The sequence below is a fragment of the Micromys minutus genome (genome assembly GCF_963924665.1).
Source record: "Micromys minutus genome assembly, chromosome: 1".
Taxonomy (NCBI): domain Eukaryota; kingdom Metazoa; phylum Chordata; class Mammalia; order Rodentia; family Muridae; genus Micromys; species Micromys minutus.
The window spans coordinates 56,765,262-56,783,561 of NC_137969.1; the positions used below are offsets into that span (position 1 = coordinate 56,765,262).

Below are 18,300 nucleotides of genomic sequence, written 5' to 3' on the forward strand. Positions count from 1 at the left end.
GTACAAACATATTGGAATGTCATTTTAGCCATTAATTATAGAAGTAGAGGCATCATGCAAGGTACACTATGAAAATAACAGCTTTTCATTGATTAGTATTCTGGGTGAATTCTTCCACCCCTGTCAGTGCTGGAATGGGAGAGGGGAAACAACAGTGTCCATCTACTTTGGCCAAACAGTACTAAAAATAGTCATTTAAACTAAGGCATCAGTTTTTAACAATTCTCTAACTCCCGCCTATCTTCAGAATTCTCTGAAATGTTTAAGGGGCTAATGTCTGTCCTCTGGTGACCCCAGGGGATAGAACAGAATGACTATGACAGGTGTCTGCAACTTTGTGATTGTCAGGACTGTTCCTTTTGTCAGACCTTTATTTGATGCAAGCATTTAGCATAATGTAGGCCTGGTGGATTTCCTTAGAGACTGAGCCCTGCACATCTCTTTCAATGTTTGTCAGTCTCACCGTGTTTCACATAACTCCTTGAACCTGCCTTGCTGCACAGAACACTCTGCTTTTACTATGCCTGTTCTCGTGACTCAACTTCCTGATTCTCACTTAAGGGTGCATGAACTTCTTGGCCACTTCCAAATTAATATGAGAACCAAGGGAAGTCAAAGAGCCCTAAGCTCTTCTGGCTAAGCTTTCTCTACCTGACTGTACTGTTTGATCCTGTGACTGGAGCTCTGCTTTCAATCTGTGCTAGACTTTGGCATCACTCTTAATGCAGGAAACATTCTGCTCTGCATCTGAGGCTCAGCCTTGAGCTGGAATAATCACAACACAGGTGTAGCGCTCAGACCTGTCCACTGGAGGAGGTACTCCACCTGTGTCATCACTGTTCCTTAACAGGGTGCTAGCCCAAAGTGGGAGCAAGACTGAGTCATTGATAGAGGAGAAAAGAAAGCACTGTGCAGCCTACTGTCATCTGAGTGATTTTAGTAAACTAATTGCTTTGGAAAATGAAATAGGTGACTTGTTGAGCTATAAGTGTTTGAGATTAGCCTCCGTCAAGATAACTGGACACTGGAAAAATGTACAGAATCTGTTCAGACAATGTGTCTCTGTTCCACCCGTTTCACCATCGACTGTGTTCTCCTGCAAACTTGGAAACATTTGCAGAGGTTTAAGGTTTCTTTTACAAGAAAAGATCATAAAATCTCTTTGAGGTCAAGCCAAAGACAAGCACTTTTGGAGAATGACCTTAAAAAAAGTTTTTCTAAGTGTATGTAGCATATGTAACGTGAACCACTTCCTTTATTTCTTCAGAGAATACATTTTTCTCCAGTTAATTTTCCATTTCCTAAATTGTCTAAGGACTCCATTCATTTCTTTTGCATTCTGGGCTTCAGATGTCACATACAAGCTGCAAGTGCAATCTGCCCACTGGTGATGTTGCTTTGGTCACTGCCTCCCAGTCTCCACTCCCAGTCTCCATGGTCGCTGGGTCTGCAAGGCTCTGGCTTTCTGTTCTGCTCTGGGAGTGCCCCTGACATGCTGGATTATTGCCAATGCTGTGCTGGCTCCTCAGCCAGCCTCTGAGATTCACACTCTTTTCTCTCTCTTGTGCCATCCACTTTTTTGTAAAGATGACACCATGTCAAGAGGGCTGGGTCCAGAGGACCAAGAGGACTTGAGCGCAAAGTAGGTAGACTCAGAGTGCCTTCCCCATGCATTTGTCAGCATCATCTTCTCCCACAAACCGCTTGGTGAGCTCAGGACACTGGTTCACATAATTCTTCAGATTCACGTTGAGCTGACCTTTACAGATTTTGATGTTCCTTCCAACAGACATCAGGAGCAAAAGAATGGAATTTTCCATTCTTTCTTTCCTTCGAAGATGTTTTTGTTTATCTCTTTGTTTGTTTGTGTACCTCTGCTTATTAGCATGTCAATACCTTAGTACCCTGCAATACATGTCATCAACACATATGACAGATGACATGCAAGCTCATAACATATGTTCCAGTCTCAGTTATCCTCCTAGATATCACTTCTTAAGGGAAATCTTATACATTTCCCAACTTAACCTCCTGTTTATCCATCTTATACTCATAAATTTGTAAATCTTCCCATTGATTATTTCTGAAATACACTGAAAATTCATCTGCCTCAATTTTCACAGCAAATCTGTAAAATAAATAGAATTTCTTGGTCCACACTCCAAAGAAAACACTTGAGCAGTGTTAGGCATGCTGGCAGATCTCAGCACAGAGAGTTAGAGGAAGGAAGATCATGGGTAAAAGGCCAGTCTCAGCCAACCCCATTGACACAAGTAATGTTATTTGATTAAGACAAGGGCTTTCTCTCAGTGGCAATATTTATCTGATCTTTTTATGGGGGATTTGAGAGTTCATAAAGCTGCTTGATATGGAATGAGCATTTGCCTTGGTTGTCTATAAATTCAGACAATAAACCATTTCCTAATTATTTGGAGAAAAAATAGATACAATTCAGTTGTGATTGATTTCTATATTGTGCTATATTTTCATAAAACTCATTTATTTACTATTTAAAATGTGATTTAAAGCTGATTAACCCATAAAACATTTGTTTTTGTTAAACATTATTGTAAAGTCAAGAAAAGTAGTGGTAGATTTTTAGCTTTTGATATGAAAAGATACTTGAGTAGAAATCAGCAGCCTTATTTATAATAGCTAGAAGCTGGAAAGAACCCAGATGTACTTCAATAGAGGAATGGATACAAAAATTGTGGTACATTTACACAATACAGTACTACTCAGCTATTATAAACAATGACTTCATGAAATTCCTAGGCAAATGGATGAAACTTGAAGCTATTATTCTGAGTGAGGTAACCCAGTCACAAAAGAACACACATGGTATGTCCTCGGTGATAAGTGGATACCAGTCCAAAAACTCAGAAAACCCAAGAAACAATTCACACAACTTATGAAACTCAAAGAGAAGGCCATAAGGTAGATGCCTCAGTCCTTCTTAGAAGGGAGAACAAAACACTAATGGGAGGAAATAAAGGAACAGATAGAGAAGCAGGGATTGGAGAAAAGATAATCCAGAGACTGCCTCCCCTGGGGATCCACCCCATATGCAGCCACTAAACCCAAGCACTCCTGCTGATTCCAAGTAGTGCTTACTGACAAGAACGTGATACTGACAATAACGCCTCCTCAGAGGCTCTGCCAGAGCCATACTGATGCAGAGGAGGATGCTCGCACTAACCATCAGACTGAACATGAAGGAGCTGAAAAGGGCCTGCAATCCCATGGGAAGAACAAAATGACCAACTAACTAAACCCACCACTGATCCCAGGGACTAAAACACGAACCAATGAGTTTACATGGAGAGACTCAAGGCCCCAGGTGCCTATGCAGCAGAGGATAGCATTTTCTGGCATCAGTGGGAGGAGGGGCCTTTTCCTAGTGTAGGAAAATGCCTAGGTGCTGAGGTGGGAGAGAGTGGTTGGGAGAGAGAGCACCTTCATGGAAGCAATGGGGAGGGGTGGTATTGGGGGAAGGGGATAATATCTGAAATGTAAATACAGAGAATATCTAATAAAAAAGAAACTATGACAAAAGCAAAAACTTAAAGAAAAAATTAAAAGTGTAAAAACTTTTAAAAAATATGGTTATTTTGTAGATTTTTTTTCAATAGGTAAATGTCAGGTCGTCTTGAAGTAAGATGTCCCATTATTTCAGTTCTTTTGCTCATTCAGAGTGAGATTGACTTAGTAGTTTCCCAGTTTATCTTGTGTGGATCTGAACAGTTGAGCAGGACCGAGGGAAAGGTGCGGTTCCATTAAGCTCTATCCTGTCATTGGCTGTCAGGTAAGCCTTGTTACGCTGTCCATCCTCATTTAACTATCCCACAAGATCTCTTAATGAAGTTAAGCCCCAAGTTCACTCCAATAATTCTGTGGCAAGAGTTTGTGCATTGTAACAATTCATCACTTGTCAAGAAGGCACTTTTAGTTTATACATTTAATAAGGGCATCCTCTAGCTCGGTTAATTAGAAGTGAACAGTTTGCATATTTACTAAATGTGGAGTGTCATTGCCACCACGGCCTATTGCCTACATGAATTATTTCTCTATCTGCAATAAACAGCTGGGTAATTATTACTGCCATAATCAGATAAATTCCCTCTGTAAGGCTTTTCTTACATGGCAATTCTTTGAACTCATCCAAAGCTGAGCAAAATTTATGAACTCCAGCAGCTTGGCCACTTTCATACTATGGTGTCCCTGTTCCCCATTTCAAGGACATAAGTGGAGCACCGTTGTTATTGTGTAAATAAGGAGAATTAGATGATGACCAAAGATAGCATTTCAATAAACCCCATCTTTAAAAGAGTATTCTCAGCAAAGTACACCATAGAGGTTTGTCATTATCTAATTATGTGTAGGTGACAAACTCTATGGTAAGAGCTAGCCTAAGGGTGAGGAAGATTACAGCCTATTCTATAAACACCCAAATCACTCACAGGATCGACTGTTTGTGCCATTTTATCTGTTTTGTACCGATGTAGTAGCCGACACAATGGTGGGCTGCAGTGTCTAACTGAATGTGCAGACTGGATACTTTATTCTGAAGAGCATCCACTCTGTTTATCCTAAGAGCAGATGCTTCATGAGCTAATATACAAGCTCTGTCCATCTTCTTGGGTGGTGTGTGTGCTGTTGTGGATCAGTATTGAGAAGGGTGACTGGCTGGAAGGCTGTGCCATTGACGTGGTGTTTGCCTCCGTCTCGCTCACCTGTGTGGCACAGCAGCAGCAACACTGCCAACCATTGTGTCTGCTAGTTTCTCTTAGAACCTACATCTCACTCTACTGTTTTCTGTTTTCCTCTTCTAAGAGGGTTTGTAACATCCATTTTTCTGTGTACATTTTGTTGGTTTTAGTTGGTTGCTTGCTTTTTATCCCTATTGTTTGTTGGTTTTTGTAGACAGTCTCACTGAGTAGGCAGGACTGGCTGCTGGAACTATGTAGAGATGGCCTGGAACTCACAGACATGTCTGTCCCCACCTCCTGATTAAAGGGTCAAAGGTGTGCACCAGCCCCGCTGGCTTCTCTGTGCCTGATTTGGTTTAGTGTTGGTGCCACCTCTGACCATGTGTTGTCCTTTACTCTGTCTGCCGTGGACAGTCCCATCTGTTTCTCTGAACTTTGCTATTTAATATGGTTCCTAAACCAAAGGTCCACCCAGAATTTCTGATTGTTTTATCCATTTCCTCAGATGCCGGCTAACCTCACTATGTAGTTAGTCATCTGTAGATGCTTCAAGGAAGCATTGGTTTCCTAAATCTCTTCCTCTCCCACAGTTAGTTAGTTCTTTACTTTCTCAAGTCAGAAACAAGAAAGTTATGCTCCACTTGAGCTTAATCAAAGAATTGGTTAGGATTTGATCCCAGACTACTACTTCATTTGATTAAACCCCAGAAATATTTTTCTAGATCTCTGTTTCCACTCTTGTCTGTCTTCCCAACCACTTTTATCATATGCATCTTTGTAGAGAAAAATATAAGCATTATCATTGATTACATTATCTGCTTCTAAAGGGAAAGATGACTGTGAGGACATAGATCATGGGACCCATGTATCTAGGCATCCGTATTTGAGTGTTGTCTTTTCATATTCAGTATTAATAACTCAGCAAACCAGAAACAAATACTTGGACTGTATTCTTCCTTTTAAAAGATTTATTTTGTTTTCACTTGTGTGTACATATCTCTGTCTGTGAGCATATGCTGTGTGTGCAGGTGTCCAAGAAAGACCAAAGAGTGCATTTGATCCTGGGGAACTGATTACAGGTGTTTGTGAGCTGAGTGACATGGGTGCTGGGAACCAAACTCTAGTTTTGTAGAAGAGCCACATGTGCTGCTAACCACTGCCACCCTGTCAGTTCTGACACTATTCCTAAATAATTACAACAGTTAACAACATGGTATTGAGGAAAGTATGAGTGCTCATCATAGTTGGAGCATTTTGCAGACTGACAGCTCCTGGAACATCTATGCCTATAAAGCACAGGATTGTGTCATCAAGTAGAAACTGACATGGTGGTCTATTCGAGAGCACTGGATTGATAAAACTCTGTTTGTATTCCGTCCAGCAGTGATGTCAGTTCACCTTCGTTCTGTTGTCTAGTGTTCTCTACATCCATTTTCCTTCTGTTCTTCTTGTGCGGATATAACTGACACATGGGGAGAAGCCATTAGAGTTCATTCTCTGAATCCCCATTTTAGATTGTCTTATTCTTCTCTAGAGATGAACTTCTCTGTGGCATCATATAGGAGTCATTACTGGGACTTAAATAAAACACCTAATTTTTATTTTTTCAAATCTCAAGGATATTCACTGTAGTTGAATGTAGTTGATGCTTTAAACCCAATGGCCTTGATCTCTGATTAGCTCTGGGCTGACCCTGGTATTTGGTAGATTATGTGCAAAAACAGAGCCAATCATTCAATTACTCTTACGTTAGAGCATAGCACACTTTAAATGAGAGGCAATGTGCAGCGTTTGAGTGAAAAGTTGGATGGTGCAGCTCATGTCCTGTGAAGAGAGCATCAGTCACATCAACTCGGCACTAAAGGTTAATGACTGCAAGTGTGTGTTTGTCCATAGTTCATTACAGCAAAGGTGCAAAGAGGATAGTGCAGTGGAAGTGATCTACCCATACACAGGAACACCAAGTGCTGCTTCTCAAAGGTCTCATCTGCAGAGCCATTGCATTGACAGAGAACACAGACGCCTGACATGATACCTGCCCTTTGCTGACCTCCATGCAGTGCTGTGAAAATAAACAAATGTCTGTAAAATAGCTGGAATCCTGAGCTTAATATGCTATGTGAAGATATGAATTGTTCTGTTCTTGTACTGACCCTGTGTTGCTCTCAATTACTTGGCATCCTATTTGTTATATAAACTTTTACTTCCTTTTACACAAAGAATCCATGATAAAAATAACATAATTTCACACCGAGGTATTATACTTCGAATATTTTCTCTTTTCTTTCTTTCTTTCCTTCCTTCTTTCTTTCTTTCTTTCTTTCTTTCTTTCTTTTTCTTTCTTTCTTTCTTTCTTTTTCTTTCTTTCTTTCTTTCTTTCTTTCTTTCTTTCTTTCTTTCCTTCCTTCCTTCCCTTCCTTCCTTCCTTTTTTCTTTCTTTCTTTCTTTCTTTCTTTCTTTCTTTCTTTCTTTCTTTCTTTCTTTATTCAATCATTTTATGTTCTGATCCCAGGCTTTCTCCCTTCCCTATCCCCCAACTCCCCTGCTCTTTTCCTCTAAGAATGGGGAGCCCCCTGGGTACCAACCCACCCTGGCACATCAAGACATTGCAGGACTAGGCTCATCCTCTACCACTAAGGCAAGACAAAGCAGCTCAGTTAGAGGAAGGAACAGGATCTACAGGCAGGTAACAGAGTCAAGGACAGCCCTCACTCCAGTTTGTTGGGGGACCTGCATGAAGACCAAACTGTACATCTGTTACATACATGTCTGTGTGTGGGTGCGCGCAAGCGTGAATGCGTGTGTTGGGGGCTATGTCCAATACATGTATGCTCTTTGACTGATAGTTAAGTCTCTGGAAGCCCCCAAGGTTCCAGATTAGTTGACTATGTTGTTCTTCTTGTGGTGTCCCTATCCCCTTCAGGTCCCTTAGTCCTTCCCACTACTGTTCTACAATACTTCTGAGCCCTGTTTAATGTTTGGATGTTGGTTTCTGTCTGTTTTAGTCATTTGTTAGGTGGAGCTTCTCAGAGGACAGTCATTATAGTCTCCTGTCTGCAAGCATAACAAAGTATCATTATTAGTATCATAAACTGGTGTTTGTCCTGTGGAATGGGTCTCAAGTTGGGCCAGCTTTTGGTTGGCCATTCCCTCAGTCTCTGCTCCATCTTTTTCCCTGCACTTCTTGTAGGCAGGATACATTTTGGGTCTAAGGTTTTGTGTGGGTGGCTTAGTGTCCTTATAACTCCACTGTGATTCCTGCCTGGCTACAGGAGGTGGCCATTTTAGGCTCTATATTTCCCACTGCTAGGAGTCTCAGCTGGAGTCACCCTCATAGACTTCCTGGATCCTTCCTCTTCCCAGATCACTGACACAGCATGTCTTAGAGATGCCCTCCCACCACATAATTTGAATATTTTAGAAGTAATACCATAATATACAGAAATTCTTTCAAATAGTTTGATATTGATTTCCATGAATGATCTCTGAGCGGGTCTTGGTGGGTTTTGAGTTCATGCAAAGTGGGTGAATGAGAAGAGCAACGGCTTTGAGGTCAGAGCAGCAACTGTGCTATTTTGCTTTACAGAAGCGATGGTGTCATAGTCTTGAAGCTTCTTCCAAGTCCTAGGTGTAGTCACACAGTTGATGATGCCATGCATCCAGCAATGGCCAGGGAATGGTCTTCTATTGTAAATGCTATGTATGCCCCTTACTGGGGGGGGGGGACGGGAGAATGACCCAACTGTATCTCATTCCATTGCTTTCTATCCCTCCTGCCTGTGTTTAGCAAAAGCCTTCTCTATTCCTTTTCTAGTTGTAAGGCTGCCGCCCCAACCCTGCCTCACCCGATCCCTCTCACCAGAAGTGAGATTCCTCACTGTACAAATGTCTCCCTCAGAGACTTGTTCTGTCAGTCCAGGAAGGTGGTAGATGTTTCATTTTCAAGCTACTTGAGAACAGAAACTAGACTTTATATGTCATTTCCTTTAATATCTCTAACATACATGTAACATGTATAAGGGGTTAGTTATTTCTCTTTATGATATTAACTCTTTTTTTCCTTTTTATTGAAAATAGATTCTTTCCTCAAATAATTTATCCTTTCCACTCCTTCCAGTTGCTCCCCACTTCCTCTCCAATGAGGATCTACTCCTCTGTCTCTCATTAGAAAATAGCAGCTTACTAAGAGATAAGAAAATATAACATTAAAATAGAATATGATATAGAAGCGCTGTCACATAGAGTAGGACAAGACAAACCAACAGAAAGAAACGAGCCCAAGACAAGGCACAAGAACCCGAGACCCACTTGTCTGCACACTTAGGAAGCCAATAAGACGCTATGCTGGAAGCTGCAATGTAGACAGAGGGCCTGGTGCAGACCCAGCTGTGTCATATCTGTGCTAGTTCAGTCTCCTGCATACGAGCTCTGCATATCCCGACTAAGAGGGCATTGTTTGCTGGATGTTAGCTCTAAACCAGCTTAGATCTTTTGAGAGAAACATAACTTATACTGAAACAAAGGCTTTTCAGGAATTGCTAAGTTGTGTGTGTGTGTGTGTGTGTGTGTGTGTGTGTGCGTGCACGTGTGTGTGTGTGTGTGTGTGTGTGTGTGTGTGTGTGTGTGTGTACAATTAAAATGTGTCCATTAAATTTAGTACATGAGAGGAGTCGGAGGGAAAAACGGAAGGGGGAAGATATGTTTTAGTTTAAAAATGCAAATATAGTTTATATCAATGAAACTTAAATACTTTTATGTCACAATACACCACAGCAAACATTGGTAGTGTTCACCTGTTTTATTTCAAAACATCAGACTCACTGTCGGAACAGCTAACAACAGACAACAGGTCAGTTTCCATCAGTGTCCATATTAGTGGTCTTCAAGCTGCTGTGGACGATGGCTTCTGTAGTGACTTAAGAACTCTATGCAATATTATCCTAGTTTCCCTCCGCTACTTTTGGTGATATGATTTTTAAAACATGTCACATCACCTGCATTTCTCTGTCAAGTTATCTTTCTCAAGAATCCTTTGTGATGCATACATTCTGTCAGGTGGCCCTCATAGGGTTTTGCTTACGTGGTGACATGCATGTTAGGGTTATTGCTGGATCACCTCTAAGATTCGTTATGACATCATACTAGTGAACAAAATGGACCTTTCTCAATGTCCCCAATCCCACAGTCTTCATTCCTGTAGGGCCCTCTAGGAGTTCTGATCGGCTTGTCTACATGGTGCCTATAATGCGTGCTTCTAGCAGCTTCCACATCCATCACACAGGGAAAGAGGGTCCTATTTCCACTATAGGGTACAGCTGATCTTTCGATGTACAACAGTTGTTTCCCAAATTAAATCTTCAATGAGTGAGTGTGCCGTTGCCTACTGAGTAGTTTCCCAAGGTCTACAGCAGTGATGGTATAGGATACCCACAGCAGATACTAGAGCAGGGTCGCTCAGAACAGACCCTTAGTGAATGACTCCTGAGCTTTGGAGTTGACCTGCCTTTGCCTCTTATAACTAAATGCCAATGACCGGATTAAATACACAAGTTTGTTGGTTGGTTTGTTGGTTGATTGTCTCTGAGTTCTGTAGACTAAGAGTCAAGGTGCCAGCAGATCCAGTATGTGGTGAGAACACTCTTGTTGGCAGATAATCTCATCTCTCTCAATCTCCATGTGCTACAGAAAATGACAGCATCATGGTACACTATTTTTCATGATGTCACAAAACACAGTGAGGGTCACCTTCAGGAATTTGCTATGTAAACACTCTTGGATTCCAGATTGGTGAAAGCATTTATCAGCACTTTGTTTTTACCTGCCTTTAACTTTCTCTGGATTATCATACCGAGCTCCTGACCTTCCCTCAAATTACCCACAGATACTTCCTAATTTAACAGACAAAACCATATCAGTACCCTAGTACTTCATAGTGCTATGTCAAGAAATACATTATGCATGCACGCAGCTGTAATAAACTCTATGGGATATTAGTTCTATGAAAGAAGAATGGAGGTTTATGATGGTGAAAACAGCTAAGTAATTATTAATGGGGACACCTATGAAGATTTCTTGAAAGAATGGAGAAAGATCTTTGAAGGCTGATGAGCTGGCCCAGTTAGTGAACAAAGTACTGGTCACAACCCTGACAGCCGAGTTCAACCTCAGGACCCATAAGATTTTAAATATAGATTGTTTGTGAAAACAATTTTAAGCAGGTGCTGTTTCTCAAAAAAAAATGTGGAAAGTATTTTTCTGGTTTGGCATAGACTTCAGGGAAAATCAAGAACACCTTAAGTCATTGTAGGAAGAGAAAAAGTGCATGTTGTGGGGATGCACAAATTACGGCATGAAAGGAAGTGACGTCAGCTTACTCGGGCTCGGAACTAAGAGAGACTGTTTTCACTGTCTATCATTCCCCTGCAGTTCCTGCCTAAATACTTACATGGAGACAATAAATCCTTTAGTAGAGTTTATACTTACCACAATGTTTCTACCATCCAGGGCTATCTTACAAAGCCGACTGACTTTTGTTTTAATAGAGAGGCACAACACAGATGGAGTCTATTTTTTATGGAGGTTGTAGTCTAGTAGAAGACTCAGATGACAAGTATACATATATATATGTATATATATATATATATATGGCTATAAGATTTTTAAGATTTACTTATTTTATGTATGTGAGTACATTGTAGCTGTCTTCAGACACACCAGCAGAGGGCATTAGATCTCAGTACAGATGGTTGTGAGTTACCATGTGGTTGCAGGGAATTGCAATCAGTGTTCTTAACTGCTGAGCTATCTCTCCAGCCCCAAATGTAAGTTTTTTGTTTTTTGGGTTTTTTTTGTTTGTTTTTTGTTTTTATTCTTTGAGGAAAAACGAATTTACAGTGTTATGAATGAGAAGATCTGTGGGAAGGATGCTGCAGTTAGCTCATGCGCTGTAAGGGAAAGATGATGCAGTTAGCGCATGCGCTGTAAGGGAAGGATGATGCAGTTAGCGCATGCGCTGTAAGGAAAGGATGCTGCAGTTAGTGTTCATGCACTACTGAAAGTGAAAGTTCCCCAATATGCTCAGATGGAATGGCTGACACTGAAGCACAGTGGTGCTGTGTGGGACGGACAGAGGCCCGGGGCTAGCCTCAAGTCCTGTAGCATTTTACTATCTGTTAGTTACATCTGCTGAGTAGCTCCTAAGTCTCTTTTCAGTTGGTCCTTTTAAAAGTAACATGCATCCTGCAGTTTTTACTCAAAAATAGCAAGTGGAAGAGTGATTTATGACTGTTCATCAAAATCATCTCCCAAGTGTCTACATAGCCACCTACTTCTAAAGCTGTGACATGATAGTGAAGGTCACTAAACTGTTCCCAAACTGGCCTCATCCTCAGCTGCGTGTGTGCTTTGAAAAACAGTGTACTTGCTTCCTACCCATACCTAGGTAAAATACTAGATTAAACAAAGTAACCTCATATGAATTTAGCATTATGATTGAAGCCATCAATTTTGGAGTCAGACTTGAATTCAGATTCCACTTTCTAGTTGTAGGTGTTCAGTAGAGATTTAATCTCTTTGAGTCTGTAAGACAGGCTAATACAATCTGTTCAGTGGGGCTTTGTTTCCCCAGTAGGACGGAACGAGTATTAAATCAATAATCTACAAACCTTACCTAGAAAACTCCTCAAAGCAGAACAATGACTAATGTGCTCACATCGTTTGGATAGTTCAAGATCAGTGAGGAAAGTAAAGACGCGTGCATGCCTATGTGTGAAGAGACTTTGAAACAGGGGTCTAGTGAGTGGGTAAGGACTGCAGCTGAGAGAGGGAAAGAGTGCACAGGGAACAAACAGTTCTCTACACTGGTGCTAGCCAACCTCGGAGCTCTGGGACTTGGATGAGCCATTACAGTGTTCCACACTGCAGCAAAGGCCCAGGCCTGTGTCTTCCCTTAGTCAGCATTTGCAACCTGTTAGTTTCCCTTCAGGCTAGGGTGCTTTAATCCAGTGTGGGGGGATGTGATATGGTGAGCAACCAGCTCCGGCCATTGTCTGCACCCATCGCTCCTTAGTGATGCAACAGAGCCTAGGAGATGTGCCTGTCCCCTTTACCCATACAGCCTTCTTCCACGATCAAAGGTGAAACTCTCCTCACGTGACCTGACTTCACGATGTAGTATGAGGAGGATACAGGGAAGAGAACTTTGTCTGCATTTTATTTTCTCCTTTTTTCCTGCTGGTGAAAGATTTATTCATGCCTCGGGCCTCTTAGGAAGCCAGGTACTATATGTTCTCATTGTGACATTTTAAGCACATAGTATGCACTTACCAGAAGGAATGTCATCAAGGGATTAGGCATGACACGAAAGAGCTGCAGTAAGTAAACTGAATAGCCTCTGCCCCATGTCTATGAATGCTGAAGGAAACTAAGGCTCACATAGCATTGCTCTGCATAGATTCAACTTGTCCAACCCTCACAATAGCCCAATGAGAAAGATGGAAATATTTGTGTATTTTTTTCTTTTCTAGATGAAGCTATTGCAGTTCAGAGGTTAGACAGCAAGCACACAGCACAATGAGCTTGTCTAGCCAGGGTCACTGCAGAGGACGTCCTAACTGCTCCGCTATATTGCCTCCCAGTGGCTACTTTTATTTTTATTATCACGGCGATTCTAGACTATGTAAATATTTATCACTATAAATGCCACGAGTAAAATGTACTCAAATATAAATCTTTGTATTTGCAGTGGTTTTAATCATTATGTTTAAAGTGCTATCATGGAATATTCATAGGCAATGAAAATGGTGCAGAAAATCTGACTATTTTCTGTGATAGAAAATAGGATCATAAGACGTGTGTGGCTAAGTCAGTAGAAAATACCCTGTCGGACTCGGGTCTGGGAAGATGGTGACTGCAGCCTTGCCGGCAGCTACATACCTAAAGTCCAGAGGCGCTCACTAACAAGTTCTCATTCGGACTCACTTCTCCATTGGATCAGCTAAGACACTCAGTACCTGCACATGTTGTTCTAAATTACCTCAAAGGCTTGTATGAGGAATCATAGAAAAATGGATTATTTTTCACACAAAGTTGTTTTTATGTAAAAACAAAACTAAAAGATTAGAATTTATAATGCACTTATGTTTTTGTGTAACACAACTGGTAAACATTCTGATTTGTTCATACGTCACTGCCTTGAAATGTGTACCTTAAGGACAAAGAAAGGTCACCATTTCCTCTAACTCCTGGTTCTTTGTCAAAAAGTGGACACAGTTAATGAGGTTTGTTTGGTACAGAGCAAATTCGCAGACACAGACAGAGATGCTTTCAATGGAAACAAATTTGTTTGGCTTTACCAGGCTCAAAGCGATCAATAATAGCCTGAGATGCGGTCAGAGGGTCATCGTGCCAGCTTGCCAACACCATCTAAGGTGGGGCTAGCCCAGGGTACAGGGGCAGAAGCACCCAGTACCAGCCATAAGGAAAAGAGGCCATTTTATGCCTCCTTTTTTCATATTAATAAGCAATTTTCAAGGGAAGGGTGGTAAAATGGGGGCCGTGCCACTCCAAGTAATTCATTTATTTTGCAATTTAATCTTATGTTGAAAAAAATTGCTCTGCTACAGTAGCCTAGCATGGTGATTTTTAAACGTCACCGTGTTTCATAAGTAACCTTGTGTGAAGTACTGGGAGCTTGTAAGGGGGAATTGCAACAAAAATTTAGCAGACACTCATGCAGCAAGGAGAATCCTTTTTCTTTTTAGTCTATCTCCTTCTAGTTTCCCCTGATATATATGAAGAAAGACTAAGGTGACTTATTTGAAATTTTACACATAGAAGTAGACAATGAGTTACACAGCTATTTAAGAAATAAAACAGTGGAATTAAAATGCTGGTCTGACGTGATAAATCTGTCCAATGGAAACAAAAGATGTAGTCTTTCTTCCTTATTTGATAATATCATGTCCTATTTGGAAGCCATTTATCACACAGTATAATTTAAAGCTTATTTTTCATTTGAATTTCTTAGGCATATACATAAATAAGGACTTTTTTCATTATTTTAGTAGATTTCTCATGCCTGAGGAAAAAAATAACTTAATCTAATCCTCTATTTAGATTACTTATATAACTGAATAAAATGTCAATTCTTTCTATGCAGGATAATGTGTGTAATCTTATTGGTATCAATTGAACTATTAGCTGACATAAACATAATCAATTAAGCATGTAAAATGGACTTTAAGATATAAAGTGATTAACATACAAAGAAAGTAGACATTTGTTAATAAAAATTAAGATTTCAGACTTGCATCCTTTTTAGGATATTTAAATATTTCCAAGATAGATAATCTTCAACAAAGGACATGGGTGACACAGAAAACCACTCACTTTACATTGGATTTTGGCATTTCCTCTGCTGCTGTATGAATTGTAACATATACGCACTTGGTGTTGAAAGCTTCATCATGACAAAGTCACTTAAATGCTGTCTAACAACGGCAAAGATTTCCACAGAATTCACAGGCAAGATAAATTGCACCCTTGATTTTGATGGATGTGGCTGATCATTGCCCCTCAAAAAACTGATTATCATCAGTGAAAGAATTAGGGAATCAACTGATGCCAACAGAGTAACTGCTAACGATTTTGATGCAGGGAGGCTTTGGAGGAGTTCGCAGAAATGAAAGAGAGAGAAGAGAGAAAGGCTCTCCTGGAACTGGAGGAGAAGCAAAAAGATCACCGAGCCCGCAAGATGCATTACCTGCTCAGCACAAAGCAGGTTAGTCTACCTGTGCCTGGCAGCTCCCATGAGCCACTTGGACCCCTAGCCTGACAGAGATAAAGTAGCAGGCTGAATAGGACATGACTTGCTGAAAAGATACCACAAAAACACTACTTCAAGTTCAATTTTGTGTTTCAGTGTCGGTGTGCGCAGGCGCCATGGTTGGCCTGTGACAGTACCTCATAGAGGCAGCTACTGAGCCACTGGCAAAAAGGTCCTCGTCAGCAGAGCGATCTGCCACAGTGATAACACAACAGGAAGGGCATAACCTCGCCTTCAAAACTCATTCCAAGTGGCTTATTGTTGTGTTGTGAATTGATCAAGGACTAGCAAGTTATTAAGCTGAGCTGGCTTTCAGGCTTTCTCTTTTAATTGAAGGAATGTTGAGATTAAGCCCATTCTTCCTCCTTTTCTAAATTTTGATAGACGTTGTCAAGTAAAGCTTTTCAACAAATTGCTTCAGATGGAGAGATAACTGTGGAATGTAGAATATTTAGAAATGTATTCTTATACTTAAGGTTTTGTTACGGTTCCCAAGAAAGAGTGCATTGCACACAGAATATTCTGCCCAGGGAGGTATGGTTTTAAATGCATAAACTGGATGCTGAGAGGGCAAAGGCACTTGCCACTCAGATTGATTGACCTTGTGTTCAAGCCCCAAGTCCTTGATAGTGGAAGGAGGGAGCTGGCTCCTTTCTTTTATTTATTTTAGTTATTAATGAGGAGTAGAGCCTTTATACTGCGGCCTCCATGTTGCTGCCCTCTTCACGGTCACTTTACCAGGCGCCGTTGGTGTTGGGACATTGCAGATGAAACTGTGTTGTTGAATTTCCTCCCTTGGAGAAGAATATTATAAGCACATCAGAGATTCTGTTGGCCTGGCAATTTGGATTATGAAATGATGTTGATCTTACTATGTAACTATAGGTAACTAAGGAGACAAAAGGTAACCTCTGAACCTATGGAGAACTGCCCCCCAAGGGCAAAGGTCTTGGTGATAAAATAGAAGAGTGATACTACCTTATTGTCTGGTATGTTCATTAGTCCATGAGCTCAGATGCTGCCAGATGATGCTGGCAAACACCTGTCTTGCCATACTGCCAGTAGATCTGGTCTGCTTCCTCTGGCTCAGTACGCTGGTATATCTCATGATGTACTAGAGGTAGAGCTTGAAGAGTACAGAGCTTTACTACACTGACATGGCTCCTCCTCAGCCTGTTTCTCTGACTAGCACGTCTCTGAATGCCTATCCTCCGTGCATACTGTGCTGGGAATTTAGTACGTGTAAGGTCATGCTAACGGATCCTTAGACATAGGAGCACTCAGCTTCATTTATATCGGCTGTCACACAACTTTGTTAATAGGAGAAAATTGCTGTCTATAAGCAGTCTCACTAAGATTAACAACCATTTTCAGTTTTGATTTTGCTGATACAAGGAATTTTAAATACTTTCCCTAGAGAAGAAACAAAAATACATACTTATCTGTGAGTACTGTTACTCATTTTCCCTATTGGCTGTTGGATGGCAACTGAAGTTTGGACTTAAAACTTATTCTTAGTTAGTCCAGGCTAACTCTTCAGGACTGTTTGTGCCTAGGAAAGGAGGTCCACTCCTAGAGACTTACGTTCTAATTGTCAATAGCAAGTGTAAGTTTGTTTTCGTGAAAAGTTTGTACATACACAGTTTTGCTGAACTGTGTGCAAAGAATGTAGCATTTTTAGAAGAGAACATAGTTTATTGGAAGTTTCAACAATTTAGTAATAGCATTATTCATATGCATTGTGTGATAGTAATGTTGACATTATATTCCTATAATTCTAATGCAGCCTAATATTGCTAGTAGATATAAAACATTAGTCAGGCAAACAATGCTTTAAAAACACTGAAGAGTTTTGCAGAGATTTGTGTTAATATCGATATAGATAATGCTACTTAATGAATTAAAAATAAACCTAGACTGGCTATGCTGATGTATTGATACTTACAAGCTTATTTTAATATGAATCTGATGTATATTTTTAAATAGTTTCAGGGGCTTTTGATAATTTGATTGTTATCTCATCTTTATTCAAGCAAATATGTTTGTGCTAATAGGAGTCACACTAGTAAATAACTAATATTGCAATGGGCGAATCAACAGACCCTCAGGGCCTTATTAATTAAAAAGTTCAACTCATAGGAACGCACCTCTTTTATATGTTTATTTCAATCAGAAAGCTGAACATGGCAACTTATTTGCATAAATAATCAATCACCATTTACTAGTAGTAATAAGGTTAATTTGTTGCTGCAGACGTAACAGGATTAGTCAATTATATTTCCTAGAAAATACTATTTGTTATGCACCTGCCGCTGTAAAGCAGGATTGTGGTTAATGTCCTTACTAAATGAACACATCAAAAAAAAAGACTTTGTCCCTGAAAAATTTTTTGAAAGGAAAGTTAATTTTAGTTGATTTGAATAAAGTAAAATGCAAGCATTGCCTCCATTTGTAAATTTATCTTTCTGCGAAGATTGATTATTTAATAAAGTTATTTATTTTGATTCAGTAACCAGTCAAACCAAATCTAACACATACAGGGCATATTTCCTTTGAAGAAAATCTCATTTACAGATTTGTTTTATTCCAAAGAAACTGACTTTCATTCCTTTGCCCTTGTTCTCAGTAATAAATTATGCTGTCTGCTCCACCTACTGGTGGATGTACGCAAAGGCCTGTGATTGAATTCACTAAAGGAAAACATTGCTTCCTAAGGCTCAGCAAAGTCACAGGGTGCATGTAAGATCCAATTGGGAATAGCTAGTA

General features: G+C 40.3%; 1 protein-coding gene across 1 annotated transcript in view; it reads left to right on the forward strand.

Moving 5' to 3' along the window:
* SPATA17 (spermatogenesis associated 17) overlaps window positions 1–18,300 on the forward strand; it is a gene marked incomplete at both ends in the record, with an annotated part of 160,591 nt that overhangs the window by 65,879 nt on the left and 76,412 nt on the right. The window contains one exon of the mRNA XM_080931526.1: window positions 15,366–15,489. Coding sequence (XP_080787652.1) covers window positions 15,366–15,489 — 124 coding nt within the window. The remainder of the gene's footprint in view (window positions 1–15,365; window positions 15,490–18,300) is intronic.